This window comes from Acanthochromis polyacanthus, chromosome 14 (assembly GCF_021347895.1).
Source record: "Acanthochromis polyacanthus isolate Apoly-LR-REF ecotype Palm Island chromosome 14, KAUST_Apoly_ChrSc, whole genome shotgun sequence".
Classification (NCBI taxonomy): domain Eukaryota; kingdom Metazoa; phylum Chordata; class Actinopteri; family Pomacentridae; genus Acanthochromis; species Acanthochromis polyacanthus.
In genome coordinates, this window is record NC_067126.1 from 11,045,504 (window position 1) to 11,062,970 (window position 17,467).

At 41.3% G+C, this 17,467-nt stretch overlaps 1 protein-coding gene across 1 annotated transcript in view; it reads right to left on the bottom strand.

Moving 5' to 3' along the window:
* Positions 1–248: 248 nt before the first annotated feature.
* Positions 249–17,467, bottom strand: part of LOC110962973 (rho GTPase-activating protein 20-like) — a 41,742-nt gene continuing 24,523 nt past the window's right edge. Inside the window, exons 11-15 of the mRNA XM_022211122.2 lie at positions 17,030–17,194; positions 15,406–15,515; positions 14,369–14,558; positions 5,146–5,257; positions 249–3,970 (exon numbers count right to left, since the gene is read on the bottom strand). Coding sequence (XP_022066814.2) covers positions 2,304–3,970; positions 5,146–5,257; positions 14,369–14,558; positions 15,406–15,515; positions 17,030–17,194 — 2,244 coding nt within the window. The 3' untranslated portion in view covers positions 249–2,303. The remainder of the gene's footprint in view (positions 3,971–5,145; positions 5,258–14,368; positions 14,559–15,405; positions 15,516–17,029; positions 17,195–17,467) is intronic.

A 17,467-nucleotide genomic window follows, 5' to 3' on the forward strand; every position in this document is an offset into this window, starting at 1 on the left:
TCTGTGATTCTTCATCAGTCACTGAGAACTGAAGAGGCAAAGTGTCTTCAAGAACCAAGAATAAATCCAGCTGGATTTTTTTCATAGGGCAGTACTCCAAACTGTCTCATTTTCATTCATTTGCGATGTTAATGATGATTTTAATCTCCCTTCCTGCATCCCACCCTGCGGATATTTTTCAAAAGCAACAACACCGTCATGCTTCATGTAGCCTCACTGGCAAACAAACTCACATTCAAACTGCAAGGTAGTTTCACAAGAGCAACATTTATTAAAATCAATGATATTTTGTTCTCGTGAGTGGTGGACATCAGATGTACACAATATACAAATGGTGCGTTTTGTAGCAAATATATTTTCTATAGAGACAGCAGCAGCAAAATTGGCATGTACAAAAATACACATTTGATTTTTTTCATACAACACAACATACCAAAGTAACAAGATAATATATTTTTATCTGTATCATAAATATGCAGAACTATACAGGTTGAACACAATTCACGTTAATGAAGATAATTAGAATATTAATAATACAGGATAAAGTACTTTTTGAGACCATTAATAAAGCAACACTTGACAAGACAATGGCGTTATTCCACTGTTAAAGAGTTATGGTAGTAATAACACTGTTTAATACTTATTAAAACTGTTCCTGCACTCTTTGTAATTATATGCTTTTCATTACATTAATAAACAGTGAAATAAGGCCATTTTCTTGCAAAGTGTCACCTAAGAACTGCAATAACAAGCAGCACTGGAATAAAGAGATCATATTATTATGGACAAAACATACAACAGTTAGAAAGACCGTTTTTAAAATTGTGCATTTAGCTCAACACACACACACACACACACACACACACACACACACACACACACACACACACACACACACACACACACACACACACACACACACACACACACACACACACACACACACAAGCTGTGTCCTTGTGAGACTTCCTTAATGACAATAATGAAGTGCTATAAAAGCAACAATTAAAGAATTCTTCCTCAGTGGCACAGGTTTTCTCACGTTTTGGTTCGGAACACACTGTCAATGACTACCTCAAATTCAATAACGAATTTTTCCTCACCAAAATAAAACACAGAAACACACAGACAGACAGATTTTCCTCTTTGTCCAGCCTCCCTTCCCTCCCAGGTCACAGAGATATAAACCAGAGCTGCCGAGGACAACACTGTGTGCTGTGTGTCTGGAAACGCAGCTTATATGAATAAATACCATTGATTCACTGATTCAGACAGGAAAAAAAGCACTGTCTAGAAAAGGAATAGTTCATTATAGATGCAACTGGTCATAAAAGGTACAAATGCTGCTAAGACGATCGAAGATGTTGTTTAAGGAATACGTATGTACAGCATTAGCATCTGTCCTTAAAAGTCCTTCCTCTGACACTTCAGCAAACATCATGTGCTCCAGGAAAAGATAAATGCATTTAATAGTATCTGCACAAAGTCATAGCAGTCATTGTGGCCCTATTGTTATTACTGCTGCAGAGATGGAGATTAATAAACATTATATGGACCTTTTTTTTCTGCCTTAGCTGCACTCAAAATCTGATGTTGGTCTATTTTTTCTGTACGTGACTAGTATGCCTTGGCCTTGACTTCCCGACATGTCTTTATTCAGCTTTGGGAACAGCAAAAATGTATTTTCAAACTTTTTGCAAGCTTTATGAGGACAAGAAACAAATGCTTCTTTGTCCTTTCAAGTTCATTTATGTCAAACTTCCTTCAGGATTTCATCACGTGCTGAAAAAGCAACAATATATCTCAGAGGCAAAACAAGGACACGACAAAAGGATAACAGATTTGTGGAGGAAACCAGATTTTGGCACAAAACTTGTAACACTGACCCATTTTGACAGTAGCTTCAATGACTGTTTATGGATTCCGATGTCCAAGTAAACTGTTTCTTAACGTCTTTGTCTTGAATTTACTGGAACGGCATCGCTGCTCTGTAAACAATTTGAGGACCCCAGCTGCTTTACTGCAAGGCAACGTCAATGTCAGATACATGATAGCACTATTCAACTTTTAATTCTGCCAAATATCTGTCTCAATATGTAGATTATAAAGAGCTGAACCACTGAATCACGAAGCACATCTGTACCTTTTAAAATTAAACCTTGGAAGTACCATTACAGTAATCTGCAACAGGATAAAACTGTATATGGAGGCATATGATCACATCAATATTGAAGACAAGGTGGTTACAAGTGAACATAGCAGATAAATCTCCCATTTACAGGTGGTCTGTACAAAGTTCCTATTTACACGTATGACTCTTCTGCAAAAAACAGCTGTTCAAAGTCCTCCAGTCGTGGATCGCTGCACCGGCGGTTCTGCCATTCCTTCTTTCCCTGCACGATCGCCAACGCCACCTCTTGACTCCTCCGCAGGCAGGCATCCGCATCCTCCTGACCCTGCGAGGAAAAGTAGTCTCTTACGGCACGAGTGGCGGAGGGGGAAAGGCAGTAGTGTGGCTTGCCGTGGTTGGGCTCCACGTCGGATACTCGTAAGCCGCCATCTTGGGCTTTAGAAACACGAGGTCTGCCCAAGGTGAGACTGGTGGGGGGGTTAGCAGTGACCTTGGCAGGTTCAGACGCTCGGCGGGGAAGAGTCCTCCTGCCTTTGTGGCCCTCCATTGCTGGAGTTAGCGAGTGGGACTTTTGCCTCTGGATTACAAGAGTGGTGGTGCTTTGTCCATAGAAAACACCCTGTGGGGGCTGAACGCACTCACCCCCAGTCGGTCTCTGTGTGGCATCAGTTTGTGGTTTGGGGTTGTTTGGAGAGGATCTGTAGGTGCAGGTCTGGTCATGGAGCTGCCTCAGCTCTCTGACTGTCAGAGGTTTCTCTGTACCCCTATAGAAAGGTGAACGGTTGCGCTGCAGCTGCAGTAGAGCCTGCTGGTAGGATGGAGGGCTGCTGGACCTCCGCTGGCAGTTCTGATTCGTCATCATGGCTTCCTGGCCAGCAACAGAGTAGCCATTACTAGTTTGGTATGATTTCCCGTTCACCACAGGCGAGTCTGTCTCTGTGTGCCCACCATCAGCCTGCCTTAGCGACAAACAGCGGTCCTTCTTGAGCCACGTGTTTGGGTGGAGCCCATGCGAATGTGAAGGGGTTTGGCTTGTCCGAGCAGACTGGGTGGGCCAATGAGGCAGCGCTTCCCTCTGAGGGGGGGAGTCTCTGGGTGACTGCTGGGGCCGTCCAGGGAACAGAGGGGAAAGAGGAGCAGGTTCAGTCAGTGGTGCTGCCCCATTGGTGGCATAGTCAGTAGAGTACTGCGAGAAGGCGGAGTCTAATGAGCTGAGGGAGGAGCCTGTTGGGGAGGTTGCCGGTGACGACAGACTGGAACAGCTGGCGTCCAGTCGCAGAGGTGGCGGAGGGGCGTGCTTCATCTTCCTCCGCTCACCGTTCTGGGTTTTGGTTCCTCTCTTCTCGCACCCATCAGCTCTCTCCTCCTTCAGCTGCAGCCCACTGAGACCCTGCTCCAGAAACACCTCGTCCTCCTCGCCTTCCCCCTCCATAGCAGCGTCGTAGCTCGCCTTCCTCACAGGCAGGTGGTGGTTATCAGCATGAACTGTCACTGTGTTCGAAGGCGGCGTGCTCACTAAGGCTAAGGCGGGCTCCGAACTCCTCCTCAGCCTTCTCGGACCCTGCGATGATCCGTTAGCCTGGCGGGTTCGAGGCTGTCGGACCGCCGGACTGAACCTCCTGGGCCTGGCCAGAGGGGGGAGCTGCAGCAGAAGGTCGGTCTCCAGATCGGGATCGGGGTCACCATCGCTGAGGGTGATGACAGAGTCTCGGCTGCGACTGTCTGGTTTGTCTTTGTCCCGAAGAGGCAGCTGCTCCTGATAGGGAGACTCGGGGTCGTCGTTCAACTCGTTCTCCAGACTGTCGTAGGACGAGTCGTTCATCTGGAAGGACGACACATCTGAGAGGAGAGGAAAGACAGAGAAGAGAAGGAAAATTATTATGAGACTAAACAAGTGGCAAACTGAAACCATAGGAGTTTCAGGAGAAAGCAACTGGATTTCTCTGTTAGATTCATGAAGATGTTTCACCTCCCATCCAATAGGCTTCGTCAACATTTTCAAACCATTAAAGAAAAGTCCAGTTGCTTTCTCATGAAGCTCTATTTAGGTAGTGGGTGAAATTATCTGAAGTGAGCCTAAAGAGGACCAAGAAATAGCTTGTTATTAGTGTGAGAGAAGCTTAACCACTGATCTGAACGAACCAAGTCAAAGTTCATGGCTCGAGATGAGGAGAACACAGGACAAAGCATCATTCTGCTCTGCCCTCTTTCACCTCTGCACTGGCTATTTACAGCATGAAGAACAAACCTAGTCCTATAAATATATGAATGAGGAGATTCAGTGGTGTCCTAATCAGCAGCTGCGACCTTTGCAATCATTGAAATTGCTGCAGGTCAGTCTGCTGACCCCAATCAACGAGCCTGAAAGAGCCTCTACAGTTCAGCTGTGCACAAACACTAAGAGCCTCAAACCACTCACCTTTAACAAAGTGACGCTTTATTAGTTAAACAGATAGAGGATCTGTTCACACACACATTTAAATTAGGATTTCAAACTCGACCCTGACCTTCATAACAAATTAGAAACCCAGTAGAACATTTTCTGTACGCACATCTTTGATTTATGAACTTATTTGGGTACTTTTACAGCATGTACTATGACAGAAAATTGAAAACACCAAAAAGTACAGAACTCCAAGTTCCTCTACTGTAATTACAAACTAAACTAACCTGCCAAGTCTCATATGGACAAATGGAATTATAGGGCTAAAATCAATTTACCATACATGTTTCTTTACTGTGTCTTTGTTTTATGGAAAAATGATTTTGGACACAAAATATTGCTGTTATGTTACTGACTCGGCCTCATCCATCTCCACAAGTTTATGTAACCAAGCTGGATTACACGGCAGTACAAATGATGTGATGGAGACGGTGCCTGCCATTTTAGCGGTTTTAATGGGAATGGAACAGAATTTGGGAATCCTGGCGAGGAATTCAGTCCACAGACTTGGCCTTCAACTTTAAAACATTTCCATCTACTCTGCTCTGTTCTGCTGACTCTGGGTTCTTACCTGATCCATGGTCGCTACTGCTGCTCTTCTGGCTGAAGGCCCTGAACAGCGCAGCGACGTCTCCCAGGACGCTGCTGCAGTTCTCGATAAGGAAGCGAACCAACTCGCACACCTGCAGACACAAAAAAACCAGCCGGTTACATCATGCAGCCATTATTCTTTCCATTATATCTGCTCTGTTGTGCTGCAGATGCTAACAATTTGTATTCATTGTCATACAGTTGGATAAAGTTGTGTATTAGCGTTTCACTTAAAATAGTTTTTCAGGGAAGCAGCCAAGATTTAGCAGCAATTTAGTGTCATCTGAACTTGCAGAATAAACTCACAAAAAAAACTCTATGTAGCATTTAAATCACACTCATAAGTATTAGTGTATTATATTTGTGTATTATGACACAGGTGGCTCACGCTAATGCCAAGAAATCCCTAAGGAATTTTCATGCACGAGAGAAGAGACCTTTAATAGCAAGCACACAGGTGAGCCTCTTTAAGGTGATGAGTGCTGCACCAATAATCAATAATCACCAGGCACTGGAACAAGAGGAAAGATAGAAACTATGGAATATTATGGAAAACATGCCACTTGTGGATCCACAACTGCACAAGCCATGAAATCCAACAAAAAGAGCCTAAACAAATAAACCAGCTTAAAAAAGGTTTAAATCATAAATTTAGGAAGAAAAAGTATATGTACCTATCCAGACACATTTTTATATTTAAAATCAGATAAAACATCTATCCATCCATTCTCTATACACCACTTTATCCTCAATAGGGTCGCGGGGGGTGCTGGAGTCTATCCCAGCTGACTCGGGCGAAGGCAGGGGACACCCTGGACAGGTCACCAGTCTGTCACAGGGCTACATATACAGACAAACAATCACACTCATTCACACCTAGGGGCAATTTAGAGTAACCAATTAACCTCAGCATATTTTTGGACTGTGGGAGGAAGCCGGAGTACCTGGAGAAAACCCACGCATGCACAGGGAGAACATGCAAACTCCATGCAGAAAGATCCCAGGCCCAAGCCGGGATTTGAACCAGTGGTTTTCTTACTGCAAGGCGAGAGTGCTAACCATTATACAACTGTGCAGCCCTCAGATAAAACAGCTTTAACCGATCAAAAATATATCAAAACAAACGCACAAACAAAAAGTACAACAGTGAAAAATTGTGGAATCCATTCAGTAGATCAACCATCTATCTTTAATGTATCAAAATTCATTATAGGCATCCCAATGTTTACAAGATTTTACAGTCAGACAACTAAAGTCTGAAAAATTTTACTGAAAAAGAAAAACATGTTCGATATTCGCAACCTCATAAAAGAGATTTTCATGTTCTTGGAAAACACAGAAGAAAACAATGAATATCCGAAAGCTACAAATAATGGATTGTATTCATTATTCATTCCATTAGGACCATATCATACTAACATCAAAATGAGATATTGACCAGTTTCTCAAGATGCTGCTTTTTCTTTTATCACCTTTCTGATTTCATATGTCTGAAACAATCTTAGCTTATACATGAGCCTGCACGATATCAGAAATTTGTCCCACTGATTAAATTCTAGTGTGAAGTCAGTATTTTATCCTGATTTTCTTGAGTTTCTCAAACTGGACAGGATCATTAGTCGTAGATCAGTTCATTTTTTGGTTCAGAATATCGTAAACAGTATTTCTGATGAGACACAGAACAGACTATTGCAAGCAGCCAAATATTCCCTTTTGGTATTTATCCAGAAAGCAACACTAACAACAGCAAATCACCTTCAGTTCTTCATTTAAGGTCCATTCTTTTATTCTAATGCAAACACAATCACGTTTTTCTTAAGTAAACAAAACAATGAACTGAAATCATTCTATTCACCCTTTGATGTGCTGAAACCCGTGTGTGCCTGAACTGTAGCAGCTGCCCGCTTCATTTCGCAAAATCATGACCCAAATAGCTTTGTGACAAGGGTTTCAAACAGCTGACAAGAGCTGTATTTGTTGGCGTTTCATATTATCATCTCGAGAAATGTTTGTGTTCGTTTGTTTGTGCTGATATCAACTTTCCAAAAAGCCCCTGCAAGAGTATTTGCATTCCGCAGTGACTGAGAAAACATCAACTCTGTCATCCCAGTCCTGGAAAACGTCCTGATAATCATGGATGATGTCACGTATTAGCTTCGATTATCAGCTGCTCACGTGCGTATTGAATGAAAACTCTGGGAACCACCAGCGTGAGAGCTCTTACAATGATTTTTATGTCCTGTAGAAAAATGTATATCATCGTATTTGTCATATTTAGGAGGAAATACCAAAAGTTACCTATGCTACGATATATCTGAGGAGCCCAACCTGACATGTCTGCTGTTTAAAGCCAGATGAAGGTTAAAACACACCGACAGTATCAATCCAGTTGGAAGCTACCCTCAAACAAATCACACCACTTGGCTCAAACCGCCAACTCTTAAAACTAAACAGATGAAATGTACTAAAACACATATGACGTCTTATGACTCAAATAGTCAGCGAACACTAGAGCGCCTCGGAAACGTTGGAGCCTCTCCGACTGTTTTAATTTCCACTAAAAATCCTGCCCGTCCTGTTTATGAACGTGCTGTTTTTCCTCGGCCGTCGATGAGCCTCTGTGACACTATGGAAACACAGCGGAGATAAACACACTCCATGTTTGTTTGTGGGCCAGATGTTGTCTGCTCGCGTGTCTGAATGCTGCCCGTACGCTTTTAACGAGTCGGTTCTCAGAAGAAGAGTCTGTCTGTGTAAACAGAGCGCAATCAGGCGGCACTCTTAAACACAGTTTTTGAGAAATCTGACAGTGTGGACAGACTATTTCAATCTGTTCCCAGTAAAGTCAACCTGATACGTGACTTCATGGCAATCGAAGCTACCACTTATGATCCATTTGGACACATTTCTCCGAGGATGAGCTCTGCAGAAGTTTCATTCAAGCAGTCAGGAACAGTTAATCCCTCCTTTTGCTTCTCTGCATGTACACTAACTCTCCTCATGTGTTAACGACTGCTGCATGAAAGCACACAGGCCATACTTGACTTGGTTTGTGACTAATTCTTGGCTCTGCTTTCTATATCCTGCAGCGACAGATCGCTAATACTTATTCAATAAGAAAATGCAAATGCACACCTGTCTGTCCTCATTGCCTCCAACATGACAGGTGCCAATAAAGTCAGCAGGTAGATTAAAATCTGCTGAGGTTGTTGTTGTATATGCACACCTTACTGCAGCTTTTGCTTACCTTCACCACTGGAAAAACCACAGAAGCATTCATTTGTGTGCTGTCTCTCCTTATCCTGCACAACAGCATGTTACCTGTTCTACGTGTAACTTGGTAAATATGTCTTGATTATTAGAAAACACTACATAATCAGTGGTGCAAATAGCAAAATGTATCAGTCAGCTGTGCACAAAATCCAGACTTTGCACATTTAGAGATGTAGAGATGAAACTAGGGACGTACGATGATCGGCAAAATTAACATTAATAAGCAAGTGACACCTGTCAAGCCAAAAATATAAGCTCCTAGGATTCAAAATAAATACTGGACATTTTCCAAGTAAGTTGAAGTCGTTTTCTTTTTTTGTCCAATGGATGTGCGAATCTGAAACTCTTTGTATTCCGTGTCAACACCTTCCAGTGGGCCATCACAGGAAGAGTGCACATATTAATATGTTATTATTATACACTACTAATGTCTTCTTCAATTAGCAGGAAAAATATGTGGATAATTTGGCACCGGCATCTGAATTTGGCCAAAATGACTTGGAAAATATCAGTGTATAATAATACTGACAAAAATCCACAATCACATGTCTCTAAATCAAACCTCTCAAATGAAACTCAGTCTAATTTGGGTAGATGATGCTGTTTTCAAATGCACTGCTTGCATTTTCATCTGTATATGTATATGATTCTATGTAAATCAGGTCCTAGGACTAGAAGCTGAGTCACATTGTTGTTGAAATACCGGTTCTCCTGCTGAGGACAGTTGTTCCAGTCTCACTAAATGACTATAAAGGCAAGTTTATTATTAAAATTGAAGTAAAATGCCATCTTTCGTTGGGAACAACCACATCAAGTTAACTCTTATGACACATTCAGCAGAAATATACTGTCAAAAAAATGAAAAATTCCAGACTTTTAACAATAAAAGTCATAAAAGTCCAATATTAGACCTTTTTTTAATCTATGCTAATAAGCTATAAATATATACTAAGCTAATGTCCTTAAGTCCATATGTAGACATTTGACTTTTACAATTCCATATTCTCCAGAATGTGAATAAAAGTGTGAGGTTTTTTTATTTATTGAAACATCTATTTAAAACAACCAAAGGACAGATTACATGTTTATGGCACAACTCACCATGTATCCCACTCAGGTGTATTTTTTATTTTTTCTTCTATTGTTTTCACCTTAATTATTTCCTCTCCTCATGTGTTTTCCTTCCTACTTCCCCGTCTACTCCTCTGACCTGTCATGTCCGCCTCTCTCTTTCATTTATCTTCCATCCATCTCTTATTCAGCTTTCCTGGCTGTCACTCACTTTAAGCTGCTACGTGACACAGAGCACCACTGTCGGGAGTCCGTGGGCATCCAGGACAATCTCACCCATCCATCCATCCGTCAGCAGCCCATTCAGAGAAGCCTCTTCTTCTAGCTTTAGGATGTTATCTTAGATTCTTTCACCCATTCAGAACAAAAGGAAGTGAATTAACTGAATGCTATATATCACTCATAAACTACCTGTGTGCTGCGTGCATGCGAGCTGAGCATACAGCACTGCAGGATGTGAAGCAGATCTGCACGTATGCGAGGGTGTGGACGTGCCTTAAAGCAACACTGTGCAGCACTTTCACCTTAAAATAACAGGTTCAGCATCATTTTGATGGTGCGCAGGCTTGTATTGTGGTGAATGGCTTCTCTTTTATTTATTGCCCACATCCCAAACTCATAATTTTGCTCATGTAACTTGGGTGAACTGGTTCGATTTGCTGGGCAGACAATACTTCACAAATCACTCTGGTTAGCTTTAAGAAGAAGCCAGCCCATACTCTAAACATGAACACTGAAGAAGACAATGATGGAGGAAACTAAGAGCAGAAAAAGCCAGACAAGACTAAATCTCAGACTGGCTTTTAGTTTTTAGCCAGACTGTTGCAAAATAAAAAGACAAATCAGACTGCAAGACAAACGGCAAGCTGGCCTTCTCGCTGCTGGAGCAGTAGGTAATAATAACTTGTCAGAAATGCATGCGTACAGCTGTGAATGAAAAGGTCAGACGTCAGCGCCCGATTTATATTTATGACCGCAGCGTAAGAATGAATTCCGCTCCCACACTGGGGCAGCATCCACTTGTAAAAAATACCAAATCTTGCATAACAGACCTTAAAAAAATGTTTGTAGGTCATTTAGGTGTGAACAATAATATCAATATTGTTTGCAATATTACTTTTCTCAGTAGTTTGTGCAATATTAGTTTCAGTATCACATGCAGCATTTCAATATGTTGATTACATGTGCAATTTTTTTCAGTTTCATGCACAAAATGTCAATTTAATGTGCGTTACTTCATTCTCATCTCATTTTTCAGGAGTAATATTTCACTATCATGTGCAATATGCTGATTACATACGCAAAATTTCACCTTCATGCACAACACTGTCAGTGTAAAGTACAATATTTCATTTTCAACTGATTTTTTCAGCAGCAATATTTCATCATCATGTGTGATATTACTTATGACATCAGAAACTGCCAGAATAACTTTGTATTGTTCTATTCTAGCCTTATCTTAGTTTACTTATTTTATGTCAGTGTTGTATTGTACTTATATCATATTGCTTTACTACCTTTATAAACACTGCCTTTCTCATTTTATGTCATTTTTGTTTTGTTATATCTGCAATATCTGGCATAATAATTTATTTAGGGATTAATAAAGTTTTAATCTTATTTCTGAGTATTACAAATGTCAGCATCACTTTTCTGCATCATCCTTATTGTAGTGTATGAAAGTCACTGAAAAGTCTGAGCTTCGTCCACATTTCCAAGCTTGAGAGAAAAACAACTTTGAATGATTTGTCTCTCTGTCTCCATTTAAAGTTACACAAAAGCTGCATTTACCTCCTAAAAAGCTATTTTCACCCAGAAGCATCTAAATTACATACTGCATGAAGAAGAGAGGGACACAGAAAATAAACGGGACTGGATAAGAACTGAGCGTTTATGTGCCTCCAGACAAGGCTGGAATTTAGCCATTACCCAGTCAGGGGCCCACACTGGTTTAAATTGGCCCCTGGCTCCGACCGCAAGGTGGGAAATGTCGAAATCTCACTTTGTTATTTTTGAGATTTTTTCCCCAGAAAAAGGCAGACTGTGCTCGAAGTGAACACACAAACATGCAGTGTGTAAAGGGGGAGTGTGACATCAGGGGAGTATTTGTGAAACAGATATTTGGGGAGTTGTGTGTGTATGTGTGAGTGTGTGTGTGGGTGTATGTATGTATGTATGTACAGTGTGTGAAAGGGGTGTTTCAGCGACAGTTTTCCAGAAAACACGCGCTTGGCCTCAGGATTCTGTTGGAAATTCTTTGCGTGTTTTCTCAATGAACCTCAACCGCTTTAAGATACGCACACATACACACACAAAGATAAGCAAACCAGCCACCCACTGAGACGGTGTGTAACTCAATAACTGGAACTTTCCAAACACACCACAAATCATAACGCTTTGTCTGCTTGATTTCTCAGTGACTCCATGATGGGCTCTGGTGGCCCATGGGGGCTTCCACTGTGGGTTCTGGCTGCAGCTACTGCTGGCTCGCAAAGATACAACAGAGAAACAGTGAGCAGCATTGCTTCACTGCTCACTTAACTTTAGATTCACCAAAAAGCAAAAATTCCTAGAAGTTTATGGTCCACAAACTCACTTCACCTTCCGAACCCCAAAAAACTGAAAAGGTGGGTTTACAATGGACGATTTTAAAAAAAAAGTCAGCAAAATGACACTATTTATCAGAGCCAGAAATTGTAACAAACAGAAGAAAATCTCTGGATTATCAACTTTCAAACAGACTTTGAACTAATCTTGTGTAACAGGCAGTTATAGCAGGACAATTAACCAAATCTAAGCTTTAAATTGTGATATTTCGTGAAAATTACTCTACATGTCATATTAAAAAAATAGCCAGAAAGAAACCGCTTTCATTCATCAGATTCTACAAAAAACAAAAAAATTCTACATACAACTGAGAAGCCAATAGTGACTCAGCTTCAACTGAGCGTCAATTGACAAAATCTCAAGGAGTTTTTCAGTTGAACTGCAGGCAGTGTTTACGAGTGGAGCAGGAGGAACGTATGGAAACAACTTAAAATGTGAATAGTAAAATATCCATTGTATATAAAGTCAACTTTGTTCTAATACTGGTAGTACATAAGGGCACTTCAAAAATGTTTCTGTGCAAGTTTTTGTAAAATAAAAATTCAAACAAATTTTTTTAGGAATCATTCTCTTCAAAAATTCCACCATTTATCAGAACCACAAACTTTAAAAACCAGGAAGAATCTGATTTTCCCCTTACGGACAGTCCTTTAACTATTCATCAGTGCCAAATTAAAGCTTAAAATCATGATATTTCATCAAAATCATATTATTCTACATGTGCTATTTAGAAATTTGCCAAAAAAACTAATAATTTACTCTAACTGGATTCTGTAAAAAGCAACAAACTCTGCACTTGTTGGCACAACTGTGAAAGTATTAGTAACCTCGGTGGCAACCAACAGTCACAAAGAAGTTCAAAGACTCTTTGGCTGAACTGCAGGCTGTGTTTACATAGAGCAGATAGGATACAAGTATGCAGAAATTTAAAATGTAGCCAGTGTAATTTTGGAGCATTAATCCTTTAATAGTTTCAAAACTACACATTTATGTTTTCTACATAAGCCTGCTCTAAACTAGGAAACTTCCCTCTTTCCCATTAACTCTTCCTCTAAGCGCAGGGATTCACGCTGAGCCTGTTGTGATCTGAGCTTATGAGTAACTGTCAGCGAGGACAAGTCAATGCGACTGAGTGTGTTAGTGTGTCGGCTACTGCTTGGAGGTCAGCACTCGCAGCCACAGGGAAACCTTCTGTCTGCTGACAAACCTTTGAGACTATACGTGCATGTGAACACCTCCTGTATGTCGGCAAAACCTCAATGTCTCACCTGCCAGTCAAACTCAGGTTAGTCTGTCTGCTCACACGTGCAGCACACCACCACACACACACTCCAGTTTGCTTCTATTGCTCCACTTGAAATGTTACATTCCTCAGAGGTCCAGCGCTGTCTCGGCAAGTCTCACACGAACCTACACACACATCTGTCATGTTCACTTTGACATTTTGAGAAATACACTCGCTTGCTCTGTTGCCAAGAGTTAGAGGATGAGATCAATATCACTCTGGTGTCTATACACTAAGCCGCAGCCAGCAAACGGATGGATTAAAGCATAAAGGCAGGAAACAAGGGAGCCCGCTTCTGTCTGAAGGTAAATGAATCTGAAGCAGCTCTAAAGCTCACTCATTTCCACGTTGTTTAATCAAAGTGAAAAAATTTGAGATTTATGGTTTTACAAGTGGTGCCCAAAAATATTTCTCTGACATAAAAATCATGATAACGACAAGACACATAGAATTCAATAAGTGAATTTTAGAAATGCTCATGTAGAGATGTTGTTTTTATTATTATTATTTTGTGCGTCAAATAAATTGAGCACATGTAAAATGAAATGCATCTTTTTACTGGCTACACCTCAAGCACATGGCTGCAGCTTGTACTGAAAACACAACTTATGAGGGAAACCCGAGGTTCGTTAGGGGTTGTTTGAAAAAAAAGAAAAGCTAAGAATAACTTGATTCTCACATTCAGACACATTCAAACTCCCACAGAAAGTCAGCTGATGGTGCTGAGCCTCCTCAGCCACCCTCCCCGACTCAGATGAGAGTCAAAAAGAGAGATCTACCTGATGAGCAGGTGACTTGGAATGTGGTTGTTGTTCAAGAAAGAAATTCATTTTGTATCAGTCCATAACAACATTTAGAATTAGCTTCCGCTTTTTGCAAGAAAGTGATAAAGCATATTCCCCACCCTCTCAGTTCATCTGTTCTGCCACATCAGAGAGCTTTACTAGAAAAAAATGCCTTGTCCCACCTTTTTTGTGGCCTCCCCCTCCATCTCTGGGCTGCTGGGTGCCGGAGCCCAAAGCATGCTGGGAGCAATGCAAACGGACAGGTTGAAGGCGTTCATCTGGTTGTCGTTTGCGTTTCCTTGGATGCAGTGCAGCACGGCGACGACGTGACGCAGCAGAAGCAGATTCTCGGCCGGCAGAAGGTGCAGCAACCTGCGACAGAAAGTAAGAACAATTATGAATGAATGAATGGACTTGCTCTTATATAGCGCTTTACTACTCATCAGAGTACTCAAAGCGCTTATACAACAATTGCTTCCATTCAACCATACGCTCATGCATTCTCACTCTGGAGCGGATGGAAGCGTGGCTGCCAATCCGCGCCTACTGCCCCTCCGACCAACACCAACATTCACACGTATTCATACACCAGTGAAGAGCACTGGAGGTAAGGTGGGTTAAGTGTCTTGCCCAAGGATACAACAGCACATGACTAGGCGAGAGCAGGAATCGAACCGCCGACCCTTCGATCATTGGACGACCCACTCTTCCACCTGATCCACAGCCGCTCAGGTGGTAGCTGTCGTCTCCTCTAACTGTAATTAGAGGAGACGACAGCGACGCATAAAACACGTCGTAAAACACCGGCTCCCTGTTTTCACTAAATGTTTGTGTTGCCATGTTGGTTGCTGATTTCAGGCACCGCAGGAATTCTTCCACAAACTGACATTTGTTTTTTATTTTCCTAAGCAAGAGGAATTCCGTTTGTTTGTTGCTCCTGAAGCTGAAGTAATGATCACTCTCTGTCTTTCTTTCTCTCTCTAGACATAAACAGAGTGTAATTAATGGAAAAGCCGACAGAGTGTAAGGTGTTGGCGCACCACAAGCCACCAGAACGTTCATTCATCCAAGCCTTTCCTTTAATTTGTCACCCACATGTGTAACAAACATCTGGATGATTTGTGGTGTCTATGTGTTCGCTTGTAGGACAGTGACAGCTAGAATTAGCAGGTGGATTTTGGTCTTAAATATCACAGATTTTAGGTTTTGAAGTTCTTACCTCTGGACACTCGGCATCCTCTCCTCCCCTGCTTCGCCCTCCATCACATCCATCCACTGCTCATACAGATCGACACACAGGATGCTGCCTGGAATATTTCTCAGGAAATCCTGTTAGAATAAACATTATTATGAGCTGAGCATTTAGAAAAAGGCAAGCTTAAACTTGCTGTATCATTTTTTGATGTATCTGTAATGGTTTTTCAGTTTTCAGTTCATCACTGAAATTTTTTGACTTTTATTTGTTTATTTTGTATTCAGATCTGACTGTTTCTTTCTCAAAAGGACATCCTGACCTCAATATTTCAGATCTGAGTTCCTCTTTCTGTCTATAAAATGCAAAAACAAGATCATTTCCCAACAGCCTAAGTTATGTCTGCATATTGTTTCACTGTTGGGTCATTTCACACTTATTTCATTCAACATTTTAGCTTTAAAGATATTAAATAAATCATTCAGTCAGTGCTACAGAAATTATGTCATCCACATACATAGGAGCTAACATAAACAGAAACTTTTTGACCTGTTTAACAAGGTCAAAAACGTTAAATATCACACTGTCACACAAGGACTTAAAGAGACAAAATGGAAATAAGCGCAAAGATACAGATTTAGAGTGCATCCTAAATAGCACTTTTCACATAATAAATCAATAAATGTTGACATCCACACTATCTTCTCATTGTAAATGAGAGAATAAAGACCAAGATTCATCATTAATGAATCCATTCATGTCACTGTATTTGCACCTGCACTATTCAGTCGCTGTTTTTCTGGGCATGTTTTTGCTCCTGTTACATTTCTATTCACTGTGGGATCATTTTTCACTGCAATATAAAGTCCTGCATCTCTATGGAAACAGAACAACCATGACTAGAAGCAGAGCGAACTCACAAATGTCTTCTGTGCAACGTAACAAAACTACATGCTATAAACCATAAAAAAGAAAAACATTAAAGTTACATTTCATCGATCATTTGTTTTACAAAAAAAGGTAGCTGTACATACTATAGATATTACATTTCTTTCCATACACCTCTCTGTCTGTGCAAACACTGCCTGCACTTCAGCCCAGTTCTGCTGACTGTTGGTCAAAGCTGATTCATTACGTTGCATTAAGGAGCACAGGATTTTATTTGTTTTTTTTTTGCAGGATTTTTCAGGATTTTAGGTTGAAACTTGGTTAATTTTCCTGACAGAATGGCATTTCACAGTTACAGATCCATTTATTCTTTATATCTGTACAATTTCTGACCTTTAAAACCCAGTGGTTTTGGGGTTCAGGTGTTCATGGTCTAAAGTGACCAACAACAGCCCAGTTTATGTCCCAGGTGATCCCCTGTCCCCTGTGCAGCCAACAGGTGAAGCACAACAAACATGGGGATGAATCGTCTCTGTGAAAGGAAAACACCTGAGCAGCTCTCCCTGGACTCCGCAGCGGCTGTTTGGCCTGGATCCTGAACAATGCTGCACCTTGTGTGTGCGACTGGCCGCCTGCCTGGCTGTGCACAGACAGATTATCCCGTCTGGACTTAGATGACTTTGGACACACATCAGTCGTGCCTGCTTTTCTGTTGTCTGGGTTCAAACGCATGAGACGTGCATGTGGCGGTTCGGTGTTTTACCTTGAGGACAGCGGCGACGACGAACACAGACTGGTGCGAGATCTCCGGGTCTTCCGTTCCGCTGTCCAGTCTGTCTCGAAGCTCCCGGCAGGCCTTCGCTCCAGCCGACCGCCTGAAGACGCCTCGAGTGTACGGTCCCTCCAGGTACAGAAACACCAGCATGTCCTTGAGGGAGCAGGGAAACAGAAGTGTAACTACAGAAAATCACTTCAAGTGTTTTTTTAATCAATGTTTGGAATGAAACTAAGGACATCAAGCTCAGAGAAATTAGCTTGGAAACAGCTGCTGATGACAGAAAACATTCAATGTTTCACACCACCAATGATTGTCAGAAAATATGATGAATATAGACTGAAATTTGGTTCATTTTCCAGAAAATCATTTAAAATGTGGAACTGAGGATTTGAAATGAGCTTGACAGCAACAACTGATGGAAAA